Here is a 25,554-nt window from a genome sequence, read left to right as displayed (position 1 = left end):
TCTAAGCAAATTTCTACACTGGAATGACATGATTAGATTTTTTTTTGTGAAAACTCTAAACACGAGAGGTTATTAGAACCTTTAGTACAGTGCATTGGTTGGAGGTTGAGAAGACGAAAGAAGATATTTGTGGACATTAGACTTGAACTTCTGTAGACTGTAATTTTCAGGAAATGTGTATAAAGGAAGATAGCTGGGTCTGCGAGTTTGAAGTTGGACAGTAAATGGATGTTGGCTGGTGGTGGTGGCAGCACAGTGTTCAAACTGTTTTAAGAGTGGGAATTAGAGAAGCTAAGTCAGAAGAACAGTGCCCATGGAAGTATCTGTAGAAATGGCATGCAGCAGAAACAGTACATCTGAGACAGATTGGAGAGACTGTGTTAGAGAAGAGTCGTTAATTAACCTAACTGCCCTTTTCTGAATGGAATTTAGAAGCCTGAGAGGTTTTGGGGCACTGCCCCAGATATGGGAACAGTATTCCATGGTAGGGTGGATTTTCACATCTGTTTGGAAGAAAAAATTCCATGAACAAAAGAAAAAAAAAACCAAATTTTTTTTTTTTTTTTTTTTTTAGATGCAGAGGAAGCAATATATGTAATGTGCTTTTGCCAAGAGAGATTAGAAATCAGAGTAATCCCCAAAGGGGAGATATATATCACCTTGTCTATAAATCGGAGCGTCACCAAAGATAAGCACAGAAGCAGAAGAATCCTTTTTGCAAGATATAAGATAGGACTGAGTTTTAGAAGGATTTAAATCAACTAAGTTGGTTTTGCCCCACTGGAGCTTGGCATTTAAGGAATTAGTAGTGGATATTCGAAGTTGAAGCTGATTGAGCAGGGCAAGGTTTCTCAAAGTGGAATGCAATGTGCTATAATCAGCAAACTATGGGTAGGATTTTTGGTCAATGGAAGAAGGTCATATAAGAGGAAAAGAATGGGGGAAACCAGCATTAGTGGAGAAGTTAGAAGACAGAGCCATCTACTGTCACCTTCTGAGAGAAAACTGTATAACCAATTACAAACAGTTGGCAAACCATAAGATGGAAGCTTGTTTAGAAGATCTTTATGCCAAACACTATCGAAAACCTTGATGTCAAGAGCAACTGCTTGTGTTTCATCGAACATTTCCATTGAATTTGTCAATAAATGAGTAACATAAGCCAGAATATCACCAGTGGTTGACACTGACTGAATCTGTACTGGCAGTCTTTGATCAGACAGAAGTTTATAAATAGTTTGAGTTGGCAGTTAATTGATTTTTCCATTACTTTAGAAAGAGTAGAAGTAATTGCAATGAGATGATAAATAGACTATGGGAGGGATTTGTCAGCCTTTTTAGGAACTGGCTGATTATGAGCAAATTTCCAAGCAGAAGGAAAAACACCTTTTGGAATAAGAAAGTGAAAAAAGTTGGCAAAGAACAGGAGTAAGTTCAGAAGCACAGGTTTTGAACAAGTGGAGAAATACCATCAAGACCTGGAGCTTTCTTAGCATCAAGATTTGTTAAAATCCTTCTGACATCCTTTTTATGGAAGACCACAGGAGGCATTGAATGGAGCATGCTGGGAATGGTGGGAGGTGTTTTACCAAGAACATTAATACAAGAGTTGGAAGATGGGATGCTAGCAGGTTAGCTTTATCCTTAGCTGAAGTGATTATTAAATGGGTTTTTGAATAAAGGTAGGGAAACATTTCACTTTATTGTTTTGCCTGTAAGTAATAGTAGCATTTGTTTTGTACTTTTGGTGACTTTTAAAACTGCATACAAGAGTACAACTTTGACCTTGGCTTTACAAGCCAAAATTAAAGAATTTCTATGAAATTCAGATCCAGACACTGTCTGGATCTGAATGTTTGTAGAAGATAATTATATCATGAACAAAAGAGCAATGGTTAGTTTTTATGCATCTGTTTTTACCATTTTTATTTTACTTTGTTTTTCCACAATCTTGTTCTGTTTTGGCTGTAGTCAAAATGGGAAAAAAAAAATTTTAAATGCTACATACATAGCTTTATAACAAAATTAATTCTCTTATACCATGTATAAGAATTGTGATAAACTACAACCTGTATACAAGCAGAGGGACAAAAAAAAAAAAAAACTTAACAAGCAAGTGCCTGCACTTGTCTATAGAGGTATAGCATTATACAATCCTGTGCTAGTATGGTACAGTTGCTGCCTGAGATCACTCACAAAAAAAACTCCCACTACTAACGAAAAGAAAAGATTGCCAGTATTAAATACTTCAGGATTGTTCTTCAGGACATATGGGATAGCTACTATTCCCATGTCTGCTGATGTGTTAAAATTGATACAGTGTCATTAGTGGGTAAGTGTGTTATTCCAAATCTCAGTAATCAAAGTTGGAGTTCTATTTCAGGATCTGCATTGAAATAACTTAAATTTTTCTCAGTTTGTGTTTGAGGGTGGAAGTTAGGTATGATTGCATACCACTTTCAAATTATTGCAGTGCCTGTGTAGAAATATAACCCCAATCTACTATTATTGAGCTGAGTGCCTGCCTGCAACCCAAAGGTTACGGGTTCGAATCCCCTCGGGTTTGGATCAGAGTAGAAAATGCAAAAAAAAGGGAGATGCTATATGGCCACAGAAGCTGATGTGCCAGCAACTAACGAGAGAGATGAAATGGATGACTTTGACCAAATGATCCTTTTGGTAATGCTGTTTAAAGAAATATTGGTTGACAATGGAAAAGTGCTCTCTAAAGAGTGATCTCAAGCCTAGATACATTTGTCTGCTTATGGGGGATCCAAAGCATCCTCAGAGAGATATTGGATGCAAGTTTTTCAGTTTATAGAGATTATATTTTTATAGCACTCTGAACTGGTGGGTGCATATAAATTTGTAATCCCTACAAAAATGGGAATCAATCTGCTGTATTCTAATTGGGTAAAAAGACAATGGTTTAGTTTAATCCATTGGTAAGCTTTCCAGACAGTTGTAGGCCACCTGGATCTTTTTCCCTGATGAATTTGGAAGTTTTGTAAAAACTGGACTGTTATATATTATTTGATTTTGACTTTAGTGGAAGATTGTCAAAAATAAGTGAATTTCATAAAAAAATAAATTCCATTACTTTTCTTGTTTTTAATATAGTGTCCTCTACATTTATACATCTGCTATTCAGTTCACTTTCTTAAACTTGATCAGAATTCTAGAGAAGCTCTTCAAGTTCAGCTTCTTTAAGCCTAAGCCTGCATAGTCTCAAATCATTTTGAAAGGTTGTGCCCTCCTACATCAATTTTTGAAACTATCATGAAGATAAAAATGGTTACTGTTACTCATAAACATAATGTTATACTGCATGGCCTGAGTGACTTTGAAGTCATGGGCTTAAAAAGGCTTCATTAGCCTGCTCAAAGTTGATTGTAATGCCATTTGAATTCATTTAAGATGAACATCAGCTTTTGGGCCAGGCCAATGTGCCTACAGTCAACTGAATTGATAACTGTGTTAAAGGCAGAATGGACCAAACACCACCTTCCTTTTTATTAAATATTCATTTTAAGTCTATTGAAAATATAATGTGAAATTATGGCTAAAGGTGAGCCAACACAATTATTAAATATTGTATTGACAAAAGTTTCTTTGATACTTGGTAGGTTTTGGCTCCTTTGATAGTATTGTACGTGTGTGCACACACATGCGTGATTTTGTGACGCAATTAATTCCAGCTTTTGGGAGGACTCGTTTAAATTAAGTGGTGCATTGTTTTCTCACTTTGACCTGATTGTCATCAGACTGCATGAGATATCAGTTTTTTTATTGTAAAAATTAAGAAGCATTTTACTATAAACTAAATTCAGTACCATATTTATAACACTCTTAAGACATTTGTAATTTCAGTACCCTGATGGATTTGGGTGAGTGGCATTAGCAGGGTGATATATACAAGGGATTGTTTCTGAAAGTCATGACTTGGGAGAGATTTAATGTTACCAGGAGCAGTTATGTCACTTTTTGGCATCTCACATAAAGTCAAAAAGAAACAACACAAGCAGTGTTTAGTGTGTGATACTGTTGGAAGGTAGCCGAGTGGGAGTGCAGTAGCACCTGCTGTTTGAGTAGACCGGGGTTCAAGCCCCTGACTGCTGAATACGGTCAATCCGCCACCCTGCACTGGACCAGCCTGGCAGATTATGGTCCATTTCCCTCAGTATGAATTGTTGAGGAGGCTTCCATCCTCCATTGGGTTGATAATGGCTGCACTTTACCTTTTTTTACTAAGTTGTAATTGCTAATCTGATATCTTTTATCAAGGTGATGCACCCACACACTGCTGCAATATCCATTCAGTGTTTCCATTATGTTGAATGTTATGCCATTGCTAGCCATGTCCCCAGATTTGCCTTTGTATGTTTGGGATGTCATTTTGAACCCATGAGAAAGTGGCAGGGATTATTAAGCATTTTGACCAATCTGTTGCAAAATGCATGGTGGGATGTATCACATAGTTATTATCCATAAACTGTGTGTGTGTGTGTTGCAAACCATTTTGTTACTCCAAGAGAATAAATTCTTTTGTTCTGCAAATAGTAAATCTTTCTTCAGTGTCTATCTGTATTTACTCCAATTGTCAGCCAAATCCTCTTCCTTCTGGTATTGCAGTTTCCACATTTTAAGACTTAGAATTGTAAACGTGGATTTAAATTTATGGTATATGTGTACTCAATTCATTTCTAAGTTGCTTTTATAATGTTATTTTTCTTGGTTGGGATGATTAAAGATATGTACTGCTTTTAATTTGACAACTCTTTTTTATTCTTTCCCTCTTTAGGAGTGATACCAAAGAGGATATCTTTGTCCATCAAGTAAGTATTTTGGAGGTGTCCATATTGGTATTTTTAAGAGAATATACTATATTATTAAAACATTTCAGTCAGAATGCTTGGTTTTGGAGTTTTAATTTTATAATAAATTATATAGTAAGGAAAATGTTTGGTTTTATTTTGCAATTCTGTTTATAATTCATTATTATCTTGTAAATAAATTTATCCCCTCTATTGAGATTTGAAAGTTTACTTTTTGTATTTAAAAAAAAAAAAAAATCAAGAATATCTTCTTCACATGCACTCCCTAAAATTAGGGAAATTAACTTCTTTCATACTACAGTGGTTCAAATGAAAATAACAAAAGTTAAACAATAGTGTTCTATTCTTGCCTCTGGTAAGGAACCTCCACTGTTTTTCAGCATAATTTCCTCTTGTAAAATTAAAATGTAGCCTAATACTTGGATATCTTCAATTTCTTTGGTTGCTTTCTGAACAACTCTTGCACTTAAGTTTATGTGCATTGTAAGCTTAAGTTAAAGTAGATCATTATGTAGGTAGTATGACTAGAGATGAGTCATGGGTGCAATACTTTTCATCCTGAAAATAAGGGAATCATGTTATTTCAGCTGGGATCTGAGTGGATTGCTGGTATTCTCCCAGTGACCTGTTTGATACAGAGCCAAATAAACTGAGCCTTGCAGGAAAGTTAATGCTAATTGTATTTTGGACAGTTACACAAAGATGGGGATGGCTGTCAACAGTCCTTTGCACTGTAATATACTTATGAACCATCTGAAGTTAGACTAATTGCAGACTATTAATCTCAAAATTCTGTTTCAGCATCATTGGTGGAATAACCTTTATTAGTCACCAAAATTTTCATCCTACTGTGACTGAATGAAAATTTTAGTGACTGTAGCAACTTGACATACCTAATTACATATTCTCATATAATTAGTAATATAGTTTAATTAAAATAATTTTGAGACTTGGTTGAACCAATGCTACTGTAAAGCACTTATACATTATATCAATCAATGACACATGCACAAATATGGATGATAAAAGTTGAGTGTAATGATGTATGACTAACAGGAATATTTAAATCCATCTATGTATATACCAATAAGCAAGATATTCATTGTTAGATGTACCAATTTGCATATTTAAAAGATTGTTGATGTATGACTAACAGGAATATTTAAATCCATCTATGTATATACCAATAAGCAAGATATTCATTGTTAGATGTACCAATTTGCATATTTAAAAGATTGTTAAAAATTGATAGTGTAATTGTAAAGCTGTTACTTTGCTTGCACATAACTTAACACCCTTTGTTAAGGACTGAAATTAAATGTTTTTTGCAATATTTGGATTGATCAGCTTTATATAAATGCATCTCAATTTTAGAAAACCTTTTCATACTGTAGTTTCAAAATTTTGCCTACAAACAACTTAAGGATTCTATATTAAGAGGTAGATTATTTATATATAAAAGGGGAAAAAAAAAAAAATTACATAAATTGCTAAGTTGGGAAATAATTTAAATATTTTGGTATAAGGGCTTTGAGAAAACAAATATAGATACGTATAATTATAACCCAGTTTAATGTAAAATATACTAATAGTAACAGGCAGTACACCAGGCCCATTCATTACTATTTGTTCCCTTTACGGCTATATTTGTTTTCTCAACCATGGACTCCAGTACACCAGGCCTATTTGTTACTAAGGGTTTTGAGTTTCACATACAGAATTACATTTGAACAAAAATATTAATAAGTTAAACTTGTGGGACTTACGTTTGTTAATGTATGTAATTTTTGTATTTCTGTGTACCACCAATCCTAATGACTTTGGCAAGGGTCAGCCATTAAGATCAAAAGGAAAAAACATCCCCCCCCCCCTTTTTTTTTTATCTGTATTTCTGTAGTAATCAGTATTCAGAGTATATACTTCTGTGAATGGAATTTTGGGATCAAAGTACAGTTATAACCCTTTAACAATTTGGAGCCAAGGTAACAGTGGCTTTCTGTATTGGATATAGTAATGTGAAAATGTGCATAAAGAAATAGCTTAATGTATAAAGGTCAAACTATTATGGAGCTTGGCATTAGGACAGAGAAAAATGTCTGAAGTACGGTGTTGCGTAAAAATATTGCATTACCTCATTTTTTTATGTTTGTCCTTATACTGGCAGCTAATCTTTTTAGAAATAACTGAAAGAACATAGGTAATAATGATACACATATGAAACTATTAATTGCAGAAAAATTTACTGTCTTCTGGGTAAATATGTAATGAAATAAGTACATTTTTTCCCTCCAAAATGATATGTTACTTATGGTTCCTATAATAACAAATTCTATGAAGGCAGTGGTTCTCCCCCCATTACTTTGTTTATACTAGGACGACAGGTAGGTACATAGCAAAAAAAAAAAAAAAAAAAACACAGAACAAAATGCACACTAATACTTCATTGGCCTACTAACGAAACTTGCTCAGAATGCTGGTGCCTCTGTAGCCAGGTGGGCAGGAGCAGCAGTGCCGTAGCACACGCTTCTTGATTAGGCCGGAGTTCGAGCCTGTGACCACCAAATACGGAGGCTGCGGAAAGGTCAGGGAATGACCACAGCATATCCTCTGGAGCAATATGGCCTTAGTTGCTAATGCTCCTAAAAAAAAAAAAAAAAAAAAACCTGATGAATGCTGCACATTGTGGCATTGACTGGATAAGGTTCTGAATGTATTCCTAGATCTCATGGTACCAAACATGGATTAATGTCTCCAGCAGTCCTCTAAATGTTGGTTTCTTTGCATTACTAAAACACCCATTTTGTTCCAGCAATTTTCAATTGGATTGATGTCCGGAGCCTATGCTCAGGCCATGTTATTGTGTGAATTGATTTATCCTTCAATCATTTTTGCACCTGTGGACAGTAACAACAGCAAAATAAATTACATTTATTTAAGCAAGAGTGCAATGTTTCATAAATTTAAAACCTTTTCCGATTTTATGGCGTATTTACAGTTTTGGCTCTATGACATGGTGTAGAGTCATCCTGAAAAATGCAATTTGCAACATCCCCTTAGTGATCTCTAATTGTGGGAAGTAATTTTGTCTCAGGAATGTCCTTGCACACCTTGACATTCATTGTACCCTTCACAAATTCAAGACAACCAACTCTATGTGAAATACAGCCCCACGTCATTTGAGATGTAGAATGTTTCACTGTGGAGATGATATAGTCAAGATGAAATTCTTCTCTTCATCTAACAGTCTGCTGGCTATCCAAACCATGAAATTTTGATTCATCAGAGAAAATAACATTTCCATTAATTCTCAGACCAAACTAGCATACATCTTTTGCTCACTTTAGATGCTGGGCTTTAATTTTTTCCATCAAAAGTGGCTTTGTTTATGGATGACATGTTTCTGGTCCTGATGAGAAAAGGCATCTATGTACTGCAGTAGTACTTGCCAACTCCTCCCATGCTGTTCTGAGATCTGTCAATGATCTCACTACTGCAACAGAATTTAGAAAAGTTGAACAGATGGGCTGAGAGGTGGCAACTGAAGTTTAACATTGACAAATGTAAACTACTGCATATGGGTAGCATTACTCTGGGGTTAATGTATCAGCTGTATGGTACTACTCACGGTGATAGAGAATGAAAAGGAGAATCAAGTTTTCTGAGCAGTGCGGGTGGTCTACAAGAGTAGCTAATGGTGTCTTGTCAATGATATACAGTAATTTTTCTAGCAGGGATAAGGGGGTGATTATTCCCTTATATAAAGCAATGGTCAGGCCACACCTTGATGAGTGCTGTATACAGGTCTGGAAGCCTCATTTTAGGAAGGATGTAGAGCTGCTGGAATGAGTACAGAGAAGGGCAACAAGATTAGTGAATGGAAAACAAAGGGTTCTTCTTACGAAGAAAGGCTTAAGCTATGCAAATTACAGCATCTGGAGACTAGGCACCTTGCAGGTGCCTAGTCTCCAAATGCTCTAATTTGAGGTGTATAAGACCTTGAATCTAATTGAGGTGTATAAGACCTTGAATGGTTTGAGCGAGCTCAATGCTGATGGGATTCTTTCTCTTGCCCAGTTTAATTGCCTGAGGAGACATAAATTCAAATCGAGGAAAGACAGTTGTAGAATAAATGTGCAGAAATTTGCCTTTAGCTAGCGGGTCGTTGATTTCTGGAACAAACTTCCATCTGTTGTAGAAGTGGGCAGCTTAAATAAATTCAAGACAGAACTAGACAAACATTTGGAGCCAATGGATGGATGAAATGGGAAGGTGTTTTTGGCTGATGCTGTATAAGCTTGCTTTCTTGCATCATATGCCTCTGCTAATGAGGACTTTGTTTCAGACACACAGACAAAGAAATTTGTCCTGTGCTGCAGAAGGTATTTGTGGATGTCCACTTTCTTTCTGTTTAGACTGTCAGCGTGAATCCTTTTAGTACCTCTGCATTCAGCGCAGCAACCACACTTTTCCTACTGGGTGTTAATTGTGAAAACTTGGCCATTGCAGTGGCACAGAATACCTGGGCTCATTGCATATGCACTGTATATATGCTGCCACAAGGTAATGCAGTCTTGTATGGCATCTTACATCATCTAAGAGAGCTTGCTAGAGGTGGATGATGCAATATGTTAATGCTATTACAAAACATATATGATCTTGCCAAATTTTACAGAAATTCAGTGAATTTTGCAAGTGATGCAATTTTTGAGCCCATATATATATATATATATATATATACACTGAACCCAGTTGTAGTATATACTGAACATCTGTCACAGTTCTGTACGGTGGGCCCTTGGTTTTTGATGGTTTGATTTAAACTGATGCTGGTTTTAAAAATTTCTAGTAATTTCCTTAGTTTTTTCCAAAAATTCTGGAAAATTCTATTCTTCATTGCTGCCACCAAATAAAGTCATTGTGCAGTGCTACTGGGTGTGTTTTAATGATAACATCACATTCGGGAATACGTTTTTATACAGATACTCATTCTCTATATAATGTTGCGTGCAGTAGTGGCTCAATACTTAACAGTAAATTTATTTTTAAAGCTAGTTTGTGAAGTTAAATACTATGTTTATAATTATCTGTGTTATGTTATTGGGGTTTATTCTGTACTTTACTACTGGTGCCTTAATTTTCTATAAATTTGTTTTCTAAAATAAAAAAATAAAAGTGGAACCATGTCTCATTGTAAGAGCACTGTTGCAACTTCTAGTGAAAACGTGACTGAAAGACCATTCAAATCTATAACATTAGAAGAAAAGATGTGTGTTATTAGAAGAATAGTGGATGGGCAATCATGTCCTATTGTTTGTAGGAAAATACATATCACCCACTGTAACAACAATCATGAAAAATTCTGATAAAATTAAACATCTTAAACTGCAAGAAAGAAAACTGCTCAACTCTTAGATACTGACATGGTCCTATAATTGGAAAAATGTAACAGTTACTCGTTGCGGGTTGGAGAGTTAAATGAGAAAAACATTTCTCTTGCTTGGTGTTATTTTTGATATAGTGAAGTTTGTTTGATGAGATAAAAGAATTCATAGTAATAGTGAGCAAAAGCTGGGTTGCTAATTTCAAGCAGTGAACTCAAATTTACAACATAAAATTAACAGATGGTGAAGAAGCAGCAGGGGGGGGTACCTGAGAACTTAGAACTCTCCTGCTTGCTGGAAATTTTTCAGCAACATATAATACTGAAGCCATTGTTCATCTATCAGTCTGAAACACTGAGGGTGATGGAGCTCATTAAAGCAAATTTACCAGTCATTTAGACTTCAAACACAAGGACTTGGGTGACACAAGATGTCTTCATAAACTGGTATACATAGTTTGTCCAATGGTACATTGCTACTGTGATGATAATAATTATCCAATGAGGGCACTGCTGCTGTTGTTGAACAATGTCCCAAGACATCGACCAAACGTTGGAGAAATAAGGACAACTGCGGATGTAAAAGTTGAATATCTACCATCAAATGCTATCTCCCTTTTACAACCAATGGACCATGGCATCATAGCAGATTTTAAATGGTTTTTCAATGTTGCTTGGAAAGAGGTTACATCAAAGTTGTATGGCTGAGTGTGTGCTATATGATTTCAGAGGATTTGAGGAAATGAAGTGCCACATATTGCAAATGAAATCGCCACAATTGCTCAGGAGTTGGACTTGACAATGTTGAGCAGCATGATGATGTGATTGCATTGTTGGAAAGCCATCCTTAACATTTTACAAATTGAGGAACTAGAAGATTTAACTGTAGAGTTGACTCAGGAACAGCTGTAGCAAGAATAGCTTGTTTTACAGTCTATAAAAACTCATGACTTGCTGGAACTTCTGGCCTGGGGTTGATAGGCACCTGCAAAGATTAGGTGACATTGATCCTGACTGGGAACAAAGTTCTTCTATTAGAACAGGAATCAATGCAGTGCTGCAGCCTTACTACCATGTTCTGCAGGAGGTGTCAAGAAATACAAAAAACAGCCTTTCTTATTTTAAAAAGAAATCAAAAGAGCCTCAGATTGATTCTAAGATGGCAAAAGATGATCCAGTCTGTCCTGACAAAATCTGCAAACAGGGGCTTCATCTCATCAGTAATGCCTATTTATTTATTTTATTATGGAATAAATGTGATTTAAATGCATGTATATAATGTTTATGTTAAATTGAATATTAGAATTTGTATTATTTTATGAAAGAGTCAATTTTTATGCCTGGAATGTATTAGATTAAAATATATTATAATAATTTAAGTTTGATATTAATAGTGGAAAACGATGCATGAAAGCAAGCTTATACAGCATCAGCCTGGGGGAGATTCCCCTTTCAACCTGTCCATCCCCCCCTCCAAGAACTAGTTTGACTAGTTCTTCCTTGATTTATTTAAACTATCCACTTACACAACAATAAATGGAAGATTGTTCCAGCAATCAAAGCACTCTTCGTCTGAAGGCAAACTTTTGTACATCTGTAACAATCCTTACTAAGTTTGAATTTATGCCCCTCACGTTCTGAGCAAGAGGAAGAATTCCATCAGCATTGAGTTTGCTCAGGCAATTCAAAGCCTTAAATACCTCAATCAAATAGAGATGTTGCAGTCCCCAGATGCTGCAGTTTGCAGAACTGAAACTTTCTTGGTATGAGCACCCCTTTGTTCCTCTCACCAATCTCACTGTCTTTTTTTTTTCTTTACCCATTCCAGCAGCTCTACATCCTTCTTCCTAAAATGAAGCCTCCAGACTTGTATGGAGTACTCTTTGTGTCCAGATCATTATTTTATACAATGAGTAAAATAATAAGAGGAGTTTACCTCAATATAGTGCGTAGAACACTTCCGTATGATACCCTCCAGAAAAAACGAAAAAATCGTCAACTTACTGGTACATTAGAGTAAAATATAAATAATCAATTTAACACAATTTAAAACAATTAAAAATCAAATTAACGCAATTAAAAGAATCTAACGAAAATATTCAAAATGATTTTCCTTCCTGAAGCTGACAATGTTTTTTGACCGTATGTCGTTATTCCATTACCACAATTACCAGGGGTTATTCCATTACCACAATAAACCGAATTAGGGTACAAGCTAAGGATAGGATACAAAATACTACACCAATCAACAATAGTAATATCAAAAAATACTTTATTTCTGTCCCATATGTTGAACAGTGGCACAAACAGCTTAACAGATTCTTTAAAGATACCGAATTTAAAATTGTATCTAGGCCAATGCGGAAGTTACACACTATACTCAACAATCGCTCTGTTCTTTCAGCGTTCGCAACACAAATTAATGATCTGGTATACATTTCTTGCGGTGATTGCGACTCGTCTTATCAGGGTTCGACCTGATTTTCTCTTAATATTCGTGTAAATCAACATGAAGCCTCAGTTCGTGCTTCTCGTTCAGCAGCATCAGAATTAGCCTTTCATGCCATTAACGAAAAACTTACTTTTTTATTTAACGAAGCCAAAATACTTAACGTTCAATGTAATTATACGCGACTATTAATTGCAGAAACCGTTGAAATTAAATTACACGAGAATTCTGTTAATGTTCGGCAGCCATATTTGATCTCCGATGCGTGGACCTGCATGCGCAAAGACAAATAATCTCTATTTAAATATCAGGTTTAACCCGATTCGATAATTTTCATTCCTGTGATCACGACATACAGTCAAAGCGTTGTCAGCTTCAGGAAGGAAAATCGTTTTGAATATTTTCGTTAGATTCTTTTAATTGTGTTAATTTGATTTTTAATTGTTTTTAAATTGATTTGAATTGTGTTAAATTGATTATTTAATTATTTATATTTTACTCTAATGTACCGGTAAGTTGTCGGTTTTTTTCCGTTTTAATTTCTGGAGAGTTCCACAGTATAGAATTTAAAAACTGTCTGAAACCACTGTCTGCTTTACAAAAGCAAAACCTTTTTCCTTGCCCTTGGTGGCAGTTACATCTTAAGTAAATCCCACATCAGTATACTTTGATGACTGCTACCTAGTGGTTCTTTTATCTGCAATTTCTTAATTCATGAAGAATCACTACCGATAATCAAATAGAATATTAGTCTCTCTTGTTGCTTCTCTAACATGCTGTTGTTGAAAACAGTCATCCACAAAAGCCATGTGTGTGACCAACCAACCCACAAGTTCCAGTCAATATCTGAGAAGTTAAAATCCCTCATTACAAGACATTTACTGGCCAACTCTATTTCTCTGTACAGTTGTTCTCTTCAGTCATTTTGCGTATAGAACAAGTCTACTTTTATTTTTGTTTTCCCAGTGCTAATGTCACACCTAACTGAATTGACATTGTACTGCTCACCCATTTTTGACTGGATGCATTCTCTTTGATTTTGTGCCTCTTAACTAAGAGCATAGTCCCCACCCTTTCCTCTTCTTTCTGTATACATTGTACTTCCCATATTCAAATTCTGTATCTTCCCCATTGTCTACATTTGATAACTTGACCAGCACTTCAAATTTGTCAAATGTATTTACTATGCTCCTAGCATTGTGTACATGCACTTGTTGCTCTTGGTTACCCCAACCAGCCTATGTATATCTTTGTTCTGCCGACCGGACTAGCATGGTGGGTAAAGTGCCTGTCCGGCAACCCAAAGGTCATGGGTTCGAATCCTGCCTCTGGCTTGGATCAGAGTAGAAAATACAAAAACTTTGGGAGGTGCATTATGGCCACAGAAGCCAACAACTAACAAAAAAAAAAAAAAAAAATATATATATATATATATATATCTTTTTTTTTTTTTCTGTGATAACCCACAAAAGGCCTAAATATCCCCAGTACTTTTCTTTCTGGAGTGCTGTGTGTGTTCCAATAGAAACAGTGCAAGGATCACCTTCACTTCTGCTTGCAGCTGTTGTTAATCTATTAGTCTGTGTATTCCACCACGCTAGCTGTTTTCCAGTCCACCTAACGTTGCCTCAATAGCATTGGCAAATATCATTACATCCTATCTATTTAAGTGTATCCCATCACTGTAAAAGCAGTCTGATCTCTTAACAAGTACAGAGCATGCTGAGAAAAAGTTTACCCCATGAGCCTTGCACAATCTCTCCAGGACCAAATTGAATAAATGGGATCTCATCATGTACTCCCTCCTTTGTGTCTGGTCAGAATTGTAGACACTTTCAAATTTAACCCTAATTCACAACTTTTTTTTTTTCTCAATATTGAGTCCTCAGATCTCCTATTTTAGTGCCATTGTGTTACTCTTTGCTCTACAACAAACTTTTTTTTTTTTTTTTTTTTGTGCCTGGCATATGTATAGGTTGCAAGGAAGGCCCATGGTGTCCTATTGATGATTTATCAAACAGTTGCTAGTAGAGATAAGGACATCTTAATCCCATTATATAAGGATATTGTAAAACCAGACTTGGAAAATGTGGTGCAGTCTCCATACTCCACACTTGGAGTATGGAGACTGCACCTAAAGAAAGACATTGTGCTTCATGAAAGGGTCCAAAGATGGGTAACTTACCTGGTGAGATTGGCAAAAGGGTGTCCATATGAGGAAAAACTTTTGAATATGTGGGTTGAAAAGCCCGAACACGAGGCACCTCAGAGGAGACTTGATTGAGTTGTTTAAGGCTCTGAGAAGCATGAGTAAAATGAATTAGGACAAAATTTTCATGGTTATAAAATTCTAGAACTAGTCTATAATTTTAAGTTACGGGGGAGATGTTTAGAATTGATTGCAGGAAGTTTTATTTTAGCCAGCAAGTTATAAATTACTGGAATAGTATTAGTAGTGGCATGTGATGCAAGAAAGCAAGTGTATGAGCTTATGCAGCATCAGCCAAAAAAAAAAAAAAACCACACCATTCCCTCCAAATGCCGTCCAGTACTTAAATTTATATAACCTATCAACTTCCACAACAACAGATGGAAGTTTGCAGCAATTAACCACCCACTGGCTAAAGGCAAATTTCTGCACATCTATTCTACATCTGTCTTTTCTTAATTTGAATTTATGCCCCCTTAGGTTCGTAATCTGAACAAGTGGAAGGATCCCATCAGAATTCAGCATGCTCAAGCCACTGCAATTTGCAGAACTTAAGCCTCTCTTGGTAAGAGGATCCCTTCATTCCCCCTCACCAACCTTCTTGCCCTTCTCTGTACATCCTCAAGCAAACCTATATCCTTCCTAAAATGAGGCCTCCAGACCTGAACTCAAGGCGTGGCCTGACCATTGCCTTATACAGAGGCAATCGCCTCCTATATATCATTGACAAAACCCCATGACCTGCACTGGCAGCCTGTCTGCATTGCTCAGAAAACTTCATATCTGACTGCACAATTACTCCCAGGTCTTTCATTTTCTACCTCCTTAAGTGTAGTACCACACAGTTGGTACGTTTCTCTGGGGTTACTTCTACTCATATGCAGTACTTTGCATTTGTCAAGGTTAAACTTCAGTTGCTACTTCTTAGCGCATATGCCTAAATTATTTAGATCCTGTTGCCACTTCTTAGCCCATCTGCCCAAATTATCTAGATCCTGTTGCAGTAGCACACTGCCATTACTGTCATTAACAACCCTGCCAACCTTTGTTTCATCTTCAAACTTCTACACTAAGCCTGATATACATTTATCAACATCATTGATAAATATACAAAACAACAGAGAACCCAACACCGAACCCTGTAGGACTCCACTAATAACATTAGTCCACGAAGAGCAGCACCCATTAATTACCACCCTCTGTCTGCTCCTACTCAACCATCCTTTTATCCATTGTAGCAACTTACCCTTAATACCATTCTGCTCCAATTTGTACAATAGTCTTCCAAGCACAATTAGTGTCAAAAGCTTTCCTGAAATCCAAATATATGATATCAAAATTATTTTTTGCATCCAGTTCCTTTGTAACCACATAATACCCAATCAAATTTGTCAGACAAGACTTTCCCTTAACAAACCCATGCTGTGTCTGAATTATTGCTGTAGTCTAGATGATCCTGCAATGCATCTTTAACCAGTGACTTCATTATTTTACCTGGAACAGAAGTTTAACTGGTCTGTAATTACTTGTGTCGCCCTTCGATCCCCCTTTGTGAATTGGGGATACATTTGCATATCTCCAGTCTGTGGGGAACTCCCCTGAGTCCAAGGATGCTCTCATAATTATGGCTAAGGGTTTGCTGCCTCTTTTAATATAACTGGATAGATCCCATCTACCCCAGGTGCCTTATGTTTAACTTCAACAATTTGTCCTTCACTTTGCTTTCAGTTATTACAAAATCATTAAGCACCCTGCTGCAATTTGATAACCTTCTGCCATTTTCAAACTTTAACTCTGTCTGAATGTAGATGCAAAATACTCATTAATTTTTTTTTTTCTATCTGAGCAGGATCATCAACAGTCGAACCATCGATGTCAAGTGGACCAATCAGATTCATCCCTTTCCTTTTAGAGTTTATAAGTAAAGAAATCCTTGCTGTTTTTCTTAGCATCTTTTGCCAAAGAATTCTCGTAATCTGCCTAACCTCCTTTGTGACCTGATTACAGACTAGCTTATATCTGCCATAGGCTTCTGAGTCGCTTGATAATTTATATGCATCCTATGCATTTTTCTTCTCTGTCACTAGTCTCATTAGATAACCATTTAGGCCTAAACCTTGAACAATATTTCTTAATAGGTATGAAACTTAGTAGCATTCACAATTAATTCCTTGAATGCTTCCCACTTAGAATTTATTGTTGGCAACATCGTCAGTTGATCCCACTGTACAGAATTTAAACTTTCTGAGACCACAGTACTCGCCTTTACGGAAGAAAAAACCCTTTCCTTCCCCCCATGGTAATTTTATCTTTAAGTAAATCCCACATCAGTACACTGTGATCTCTGCCACCTAGCGATTCCTTTATCTGCAAATTCTTACTACAAGAATGATCACTGCTGATAACCAGATCAAGAGTACTACCCCCTCTCTGGTTGCCTCTCGAACATGCTGCTGCAAAAAAAAAAAACAATCATCCAATAAATCCACAAAAGTCTTACTAGTGTGTGAGTGACGAACCCACAAGTTCTAGTCAATATCTGAAGTTAAAATCCCCCATTATAAGACATTCTGATTTACTATCCCACTATTTCTCTACAATTGTTCATTGTACTCATTCGAGTCATTAGACCTATAACACACTCCTACTCTTATTTTTGCTTTTGCGGTGCTTATGTCACACCAAACTGACTGAACAGTGCACTGTTCATCTATATCAGCTGGATGCACTTCTTTTTATTTTGTTTTTCTTAATTAACAGCATAACAGCTCCCTTCCTATCCTGCCTGTACACATTGTACTCCCCAAATTCCAGTTCTGCATTCCTTATATCTGTGTGACACCACATCTCTGCTATCCCAACAATATCCGCCTTTGATGTCTTGACCATCACTTCAAATTCATCAAATTTATTTACTATACTTCTAGCATTGGTGTATGTGCAAGTATACATGTACCTATCCTTATTATTAGTTGTTGTTGTTTGTTATTCGGTTTTTAGGAGCATTAGCAACTAAGGCCATATTGCTCCTTGAATATGCGGTGGTCATTCTCTGACCTTTCTGCATGCTCTGTATTTGGTGGTGACAGACTTGAATCCCAGTCTAATCAAGAAGCTTGGGCTATGCACTGCTGCTCCTTCCCACCTGGCTACAGAGGTACCTACTATATTATTAGTTACCCTAACACATCCCATATACCTACCTGTTTCATGATGATTGCCATCAGTCTCTGAAACTCCCAGCACCCCTCGCTCCAGGTCGCTACTTATTCTAATAAACGTTGTGCAAGAATCGCCTTCACCTCTGCCTGCGGCTGCTTTTTAACCTTTTAGTCTGTGAATCCCGCCAAGCTAGCAGTTTTCCGACCCACCTAACACTGCCTCGATAGCATCAGCAAATATTCTTGCACCCTTTCTATTTAAGTGTATCCTATCCCTGTAGAAGCAGTCTCTCCTGTTAACAAGCACAGGCCACGCTGAAAAAATTCTACCCCTTGAGCCTTGCACATTCTCTCCAGGACCGAATTGATTGAAAAGGCTCTTATCATGTATTCCCTCCTATCGTGTCTGGGCAGAATTGCAGACACTTTCAAATTTAACGCTGACTCTAGACTTTTTTGCAACATTGGCCTCTACTTGTTAAGTAAATCTGCAGATCTCCTACTCTTAATGTCATTGGTGCCAATGTGTACAACAATATCACCTTTTGTGCCCTTAAAAGATGATATATGCTTTACAGCGTCATCAACTTTTGCCCTTTGCAGACATACCTATGTTTGTCAGAAACACCTATGTTTTGCCATATCATAGGTGGTAGTGCAAAATCTGTTGGAATTTTGTTTTTTATTATTTCCAAAAGAGTTGCAATTAATGATCATTTTACACTTTTCACAGTCACCATGTATAGCCTTCATATTGTTTATATGAATGATGTGGCCTAAGTTGCCCTTGCACCAAAAATAACAATTTCACTGACCATTTTTCCTATCCAGCGGCTAAGTTTGATTACACATTGGGCATATTTTTATGCACATATTTACATAACTCAATGCAATCCAGAGTTGCCAGTGTCTCCATTTCATGTAAGTTATTAATTTTTCGTTTGTTTGTTTTATGTTGCAGTTCTGATTATCTTTGGGTTAGTCATAATCCCTGCATATATGATTTTTGCTGATTGAAAACTGAACAGTTATTTCTTACTTGATGGAATTGCTAAAAACTGGCAAATATTTTGTGGTATTTTCTGTGCCTTTTCTTCATTTGACTCTATTGTTGTCATTACACTTTACAACACTATCCACTTAATTGAAATTAAACACAGATTTTAAATCCACTCATGCTGAAGTGTTTAATTTTTTCACTTGTCACTATCACAAATGTATTTTAATCATCAATTTATCATTAATGTGTTACTGTTGTTAGTGTAACTTTTTTTTTTTTTGAATCCAGATAATGTATTTCTGATTCCTTCTGCTACACCTCTGGAAATTCTGAACAAAACTTGGAGACAAGGAATTGCTGACTTTTGCAAGAGTCATATTTATTTTGGCAATAGAATTGGTGATCAACACAAATTAATGGTCCTCACATTTTTGTTATCAGTGTGTTGAAAATATGAAAAAAGAGTTAAGGGAACGTAAATTCCTTACACTTGTACCCACAATGTGAATTCGGAGACCACTATATCAGATTCCCAATTTTTGCATTTGCAGTATGGATACTGCACCTACAACAGAGATGTGATACAATATACGGATATGCTAATAGTTATTTGTCCTCTCTGCCATAGTGAAGGAGTAAAGATTCAAACTGAACCTTGCTTCCAGGTGTGCATAATGATATTAGTGAACCTGGAGCTCTGTCAGAGAAAGCAGTTTACACACGCTGAACAGAGCCATCTAAGTATGTGACGTATCTATAGAAGAAAAAGAATCTGTTGGTACCTGCCATTTCATTTATTTGGTATAAATACAGAAAAAAATTACTGCCCTTCTAATCCTAGGAGGGATTTCTTACAGTATCATTCTGACATAAATAGATTGATCACTTCATTGAGTGTTTCACTTGATCCAGCACAGTGAAAATTCTTTGTTGACAACTCAGTCTCAATCTTAAGAGTTCTGTTACATAGTGGGTTCATGTTACCTTCATTTGATACTTTTTTTTAGCAGTTTAAATATATAAATCTTGAATTATTACTATTTGGTTCTTACATTAATTACAGCAGAAATATGAAAGCATTACCTTTCAGCTGTTATTAAAATCCAGGTGAATATAAGTAAAGGACATTACAAAAACAACTGCATGTTATGATACGAGATATGTTGTTGCTATTTGTTTATTTTATTAAATCACAGAAGAACATGACATTTGTTACATTGTGATTTTTATTACAAAATCAAGGAAATAAGTGTTTATAAAACACTGACTTCATGTTACATTGAGGTATTTGCAATTATGTGAAAATTACTGCATATTAGTTAATTAATTGGTAACAGTTATTTACATCAGATGAACTTCTGTTAATCAACAGTTAATTTAAGAAATAAAAAGTTAACATGCCTGAAATGTAATGCACTATATAACTAACTATAACTATGCCTAACTTTTTCTTTCTTTTTTCTATTATATGGTTAGTTTAAGTACATAGAAGTTCATAATCATTGATATAGCAAAGTTCTTGTATATCACCAGCAGAACCCCATGAGCCATTCTAGCAGTTGTTTGCACTGCTAACAAGGAAGTAGCTGTCTCTGATATCAAAGGGAACTTAAGAGTAGTCAGTGTGCAGGGATACATGCATTTGAGTTAACTGATTCTCCATGACGGCTGAATATGGTTAAAGATATATTCTTGCCAAGTAACTAGTAAATTCCTCTGGCTTATATGGTCTTGTCAGTAAATAATGTTTTGTCAATTCTCAGTGGTTGTATTCTCTTTAAATGAGACAGTCTAAGTAAGTTACTTGCTCTTGGTATTGATTCATAATCTCATTGTTCCCTAGTGACCTGTTATTAATTGCAAACTCCACAGTGTCAAGTTTAGTATCTTTTGATTTGATAACTAATATACCTGTGTTTTCATTATGCACTAGGTTACACAGTTATCTATAACTATTTAATAGATAGATCAACTTTTAGTCTTTTTCCACTCCCTTTAATGGGAGTGGAAAAAAGGCTAAATCTATCCTTTTCTGTAAAATGTTTGGTGTTGATTAGAGTAGATAGTTCTAATGCAAACCCATCTAATTAATATAAATTATTAAATTTTAAACTAAATGTTATTAAGAATTGAAATATTTCTGTAGTTAAGTTAGTGACTACAACAGAAAATTCATTGTAAATTCATTACTAACCAATAGATCACAGTGGTTATTCAACCTCCAGCATACTTCTCTTTGAAGAGAGGATAACCTCATTATGCCTTCAAGTTAGTATAGAAATTGCAGACAAAACTTTATTTCCAATATTATAAATAGTCAAATTAAGGATGTTGGAAACATTGCAATAAGATCTCTACAACTGCCTTGAAGCTGTACACAAATCCTATAGAAGTATAAATTACAGATAAGGCTATTGAATACCTCCTTATAATGGGAACTGTTTAATTATAAAACACTAAGTGCAGTTACTTGTCTTAATATTGCTCCTCTTGCCAGTACATCACCTTTTTAACAAGAGCATTTTCTTCAGTAATTAATTTCAATTGTCTATCTACCTTCACGTTACTGCCATTGCACCCCCAGTCTGCAGCCCACTTTTATTTGTCGAATTGTCTTTTGTTTCACTGTTCTTAGGAGTAATATCCTAAAGTATTCCTAGCGATCCGTTATGGATAAAATTGGCATCCACTTTCCTGTTTTGGTAAAGAATTATATCTACCATTTGTAAAAATGCCTTCGACTACTGTACTGTACCGTACCAAAGCATATACAACATCAAACAAACAAAAAAATAAATAAAATATATATATATCTATCCTTATTCCAATAATTTATCCCAACTTCCTTAAATTTATTCAAAGAAACCACTTCCACAACACTATATGCACATTTTTTTGTGAACAATTGATTACTTAACTGAATGCCAATTTCTGAAAGTCTGTTGTGAAGTCATCCTCTTATTTGTGTTCCCTTTGTGTTTCATTTCAGAAAGAGTAAAGATACCACCAGAGCTTAGTTTACTTAAAGCTTTATATACTTCAATTAGATCATGCAGCTGCCATAGCTTCCAGACACTCCAATTTACAAGATTTCGGTCTTCCTTGGTTGGAACATCCTTTGTGTCTCCAACTGATCTTATTGCTCCTGTCCTTCCCACAAGATCTATACATTTCCTTCCTAAAATGTAGTTTCCAAACCTACATGCAGTATTCCAGATGTGGCCTAACCATTGCCTTATACAGTAGATGATCACCTCTTTATTTTTGCTAGCAAAATTCTTGTATTGTTGACAGAACCCATGGGGGGCACATTGTTGAGGCCACATTATGTCAAGGATCTGGGTTTATTCTTACCCTGTGTATGCCATATCCAAATATTTCATTAATTCATACAGCATGAATCCCCCCCTCCCCACTTTTTCTTACTATTGAATACATCATGAATTGTCAAACTAATAGAGTAAGCTTATCTGCGAAAAGATCTAAACCTCCCAAACACTTCCTAATTCATTTTACAAATATACGTGGTCTCAATTCTAATCTCAACGATATCCACTTGCAGTCTGTCAAACCCCATGTACTTCTTCTAACAGAATCTCAGTTATCGGTTGATTCAACTACTGCTCATCTCAGGTGCCCAAACTATTCAATGTATGATTCCTTTTGCCTCAAAGGTGGTACTTGTGCATATGTCTGTTCTGATATTCCCCGTTAAAGACTTGGTAATTTGGAATCTCCTCTTTTCGATCTTCTCTGGCTTAAAATCTCTCTACCTCATTATGTCAAATTCATCTGTTGTCTCTACTGTTCTCCCAACTCCACTAATCACTTGGAGCTCTTTGACTTCCTTTCTTTGCAACTTTACTTTCTCCAGTGCAACTTTCCTAACAGTTAGGTAATTTTCCTTGATGATTTAATGTTCACAACTCCAGCTGGCTTCTGTTTTCTAGTCAGACCGACCCAGCTGGTCGAGATGCTGAGGCTTTTGCAATTACTAATGATCTTGCACAGATTGTTCATTTACCTACAAGAATACCGGACAGTCCTAACATACAGCCAACATGCTTGATCTTTTTCTCACAAACAACCCTTCTAAGTACACCATCAAAGCAAGTGGTCCTTTAGGCACCTCAGATCACAACTTGGTGATTTGTCTCTTCTCCAATGGAGCCATTATCTCATGGTTATTCCCAACCTCATTGTTTGGCATTACAAGAATGCAAAATGGGATGACCTGCAAGATTTCTTTTCCTTGGTGTGATTACTGTTTCAAAACTTCTGATGTCAACATTTTCACAGATCGTGTCGGTGAAATTCTTGTAGGAATGGAATCCTTTATGCCACACTCCACTTTTAAAAACTCTGCCTTTATCTAAACCTTGGTTTTCCAATAAATGTGCTAAGGTTCTTCAAGAGAAGAATGTTGCATATCATAATCAGCTTGTTTCCAATTCTTCAGTTTCATTTTTTTTCTGCCTACACCAAAGCTTGCAACAATTGTAAAGCAGTTATTAATCAGTCCAAACTAGATTTTCAACAGGCTAAGAGTAGAAAACATGCTTCTTGTCCTAATGGTAGCCGAGCATTCTGGTCTCTTGCCAAAGTTTTTGCTGCAACTTTTGCCCATCTCTGCTCCAAACGCTGTCAGAACAATCTGGTTCTGTTGTCACTTCAGCCAAGAATAAAGCTGACCTGCTAGCATCCCATTTTTCTTCCAACTCATGTATTGATGATCTTGATAAATCACCAGTATGATCCATTCAATGCCTTCTGTGGTCTTCCATCAAAAGGATATCAGAAGGATTTTGATGAATCTGATGCTAAGAAAGCTCCAGGTCCTGATGGTATTTCTCCACTTGTTCTCAGAACCTGTGCCCCTGAACTTAATTCTGTTTTGTGTTGTCTCGTTTCACTTTCTTATTCCTTCTGCTTGGAAATTTGCTCACATCCAGCCAGTTCCTAAAAAAGGGTGACAAACCCCCTCCCATATAATTATTGTCCCATTGCAATTACTTCTACCCTTTCTATAAGTAATGGAGAAATCAATTAGCCATCAACTCTTAAACTACCCAGAAACCTTCTGTCTGATCAATGATCGCCAGTATGAATTCCGTCAGTATCGCTCCACTGGTGATATTCTGGCTTGCTTATGTGTTACCCATTTATGGACAAATTCAATGGAAAGTTTCGGTGAAACACAAGCAGTTGCTCTTTACGTTTCAAAGGCTTTTGATCGTGTTTGGCATGGCATAAAGGTCTTTTAAACAAGCTTCCATCTTATGGTTTGCCAACTGTTTTTTGTAATTAGTTATCCAGTTTTCTCTGACTTCTCACAGAGGGTGATGGTAGATGGCTCTGTCTTCTAACTTCTCCACTAATGCCGGTGTCCCCAAGGTTCAGTTCTTTCTCCCATTCTTTTCCTCTTGTATATTAATGACCTTCCATTGACTGGAAATCCTATCCATAGTTTTGCCGATGATAGCACATTGCATTCCTCTTTCCATTTTGAAGAACCTTGCCCTGCTCAATCAGCTTCAACTTCTTGAATATCCACTACCAATTCCTTAAATGCCAATCTCCAGGTAATTCTCCATTGGGACAAAGACAACTTAGTTGATTTCAATCCTTTTAAAACTCAGTCTTGTGTTATATCTTGCAAAAAGGATTCTTCTGCTCCTATACTTATCTTTGGTGACACTCCGATTTCTAGGCTAAATGATATCTCTTTTGGGGATTACCCTGACTTCTAATCTCTCTTGGCACAAGCACATTACAAATATTGCTTCCTCTGCATCTAAAAAAAAACTCTTTTGCTCTCGGCATTACTTTTCTTCAAAACAGCTGTTCACTCTGTACAAATCGCAGATCCACCCTACCATAGAATATTTTTCCCACATCTGGGTCAGTGCCCCAAAAACCTCTCTCAGGCTTCTAGATTCCATTCAGAAGAGTGCAGTTAGGTTAATTAATGACTTCTCTCTAACAGTCTCTCCACTCACTGTCTCGTAGACACTGTTTCTGCTGCATACCTTTTTTTACAAATACTTCCATGAGCACTTTTCTTCTGAATTGGCTTCTATAATTCCTGCTTACTCTTTCAAAACAGTCCGAACACATGCCGCCAGCATCCATTTATTGTATCTTCCTCATTTATTCATTCAACTGCTGTTTTCTAGAACAACCTTCCGTCATATGTATTTCCTGAAAATTACGTCTACAGAAGTTCAAGTCTAATGTTAACATATCTTCTTTCGTTTTCTCAGCCTCCAGTCCAATCACAGTACTAAGTACTATAGGTCCTAATACCTCTCGTAATATAAATTTTAGTAGTTTACACCAACTTTGCATTGAAACAAAAAAAATTAATAGTTTAATAACTTTTATTACTAATTTACAATAAATTACTATTTACAATAAGTATATAAAAAGAAAAAAGAATACAATAAAATATACAGAATTAAAAGCGTTGAAATCTGAAGCTTTCGATTAGTTCCATTGGTAACAAAACTAATAGAGATAG

The 25,554-nt window shown here is 36.1% G+C and overlaps 1 protein-coding gene across 3 annotated transcripts in view; it reads left to right on the top strand.

The window, feature by feature from the left end:
• The window catches only part of LOC150079221 (uncharacterized), a 229,452-nt gene that overhangs the window by 78,595 nt on the left and 125,303 nt on the right, over positions 1 to 25,554 (top strand). For all 3 annotated transcript variants that reach the window (XM_090383647.1, XM_090383648.1, XM_090383649.1), the window contains exon 3: positions 4,802 to 4,835. In XM_090383647.1, coding sequence (XP_090239773.1) covers positions 4,802 to 4,835 — 34 coding nt within the window. The remainder of the gene's footprint in view (positions 1 to 4,801; positions 4,836 to 25,554) is intronic.

The sequence above is a fragment of the Mastigoproctus giganteus genome, chromosome 10 (assembly GCF_048544385.1).
Source record: "Mastigoproctus giganteus isolate SK-2022 chromosome 10, ASM4854438v1, whole genome shotgun sequence".
In the NCBI taxonomy this organism is placed as follows: domain Eukaryota; kingdom Metazoa; phylum Arthropoda; class Arachnida; order Uropygi; family Thelyphonidae; genus Mastigoproctus; species Mastigoproctus giganteus.
The sequence above is the reverse complement of the archived record's forward strand: the minus strand, read 5'-3'. Positions and strand labels throughout refer to the sequence as shown.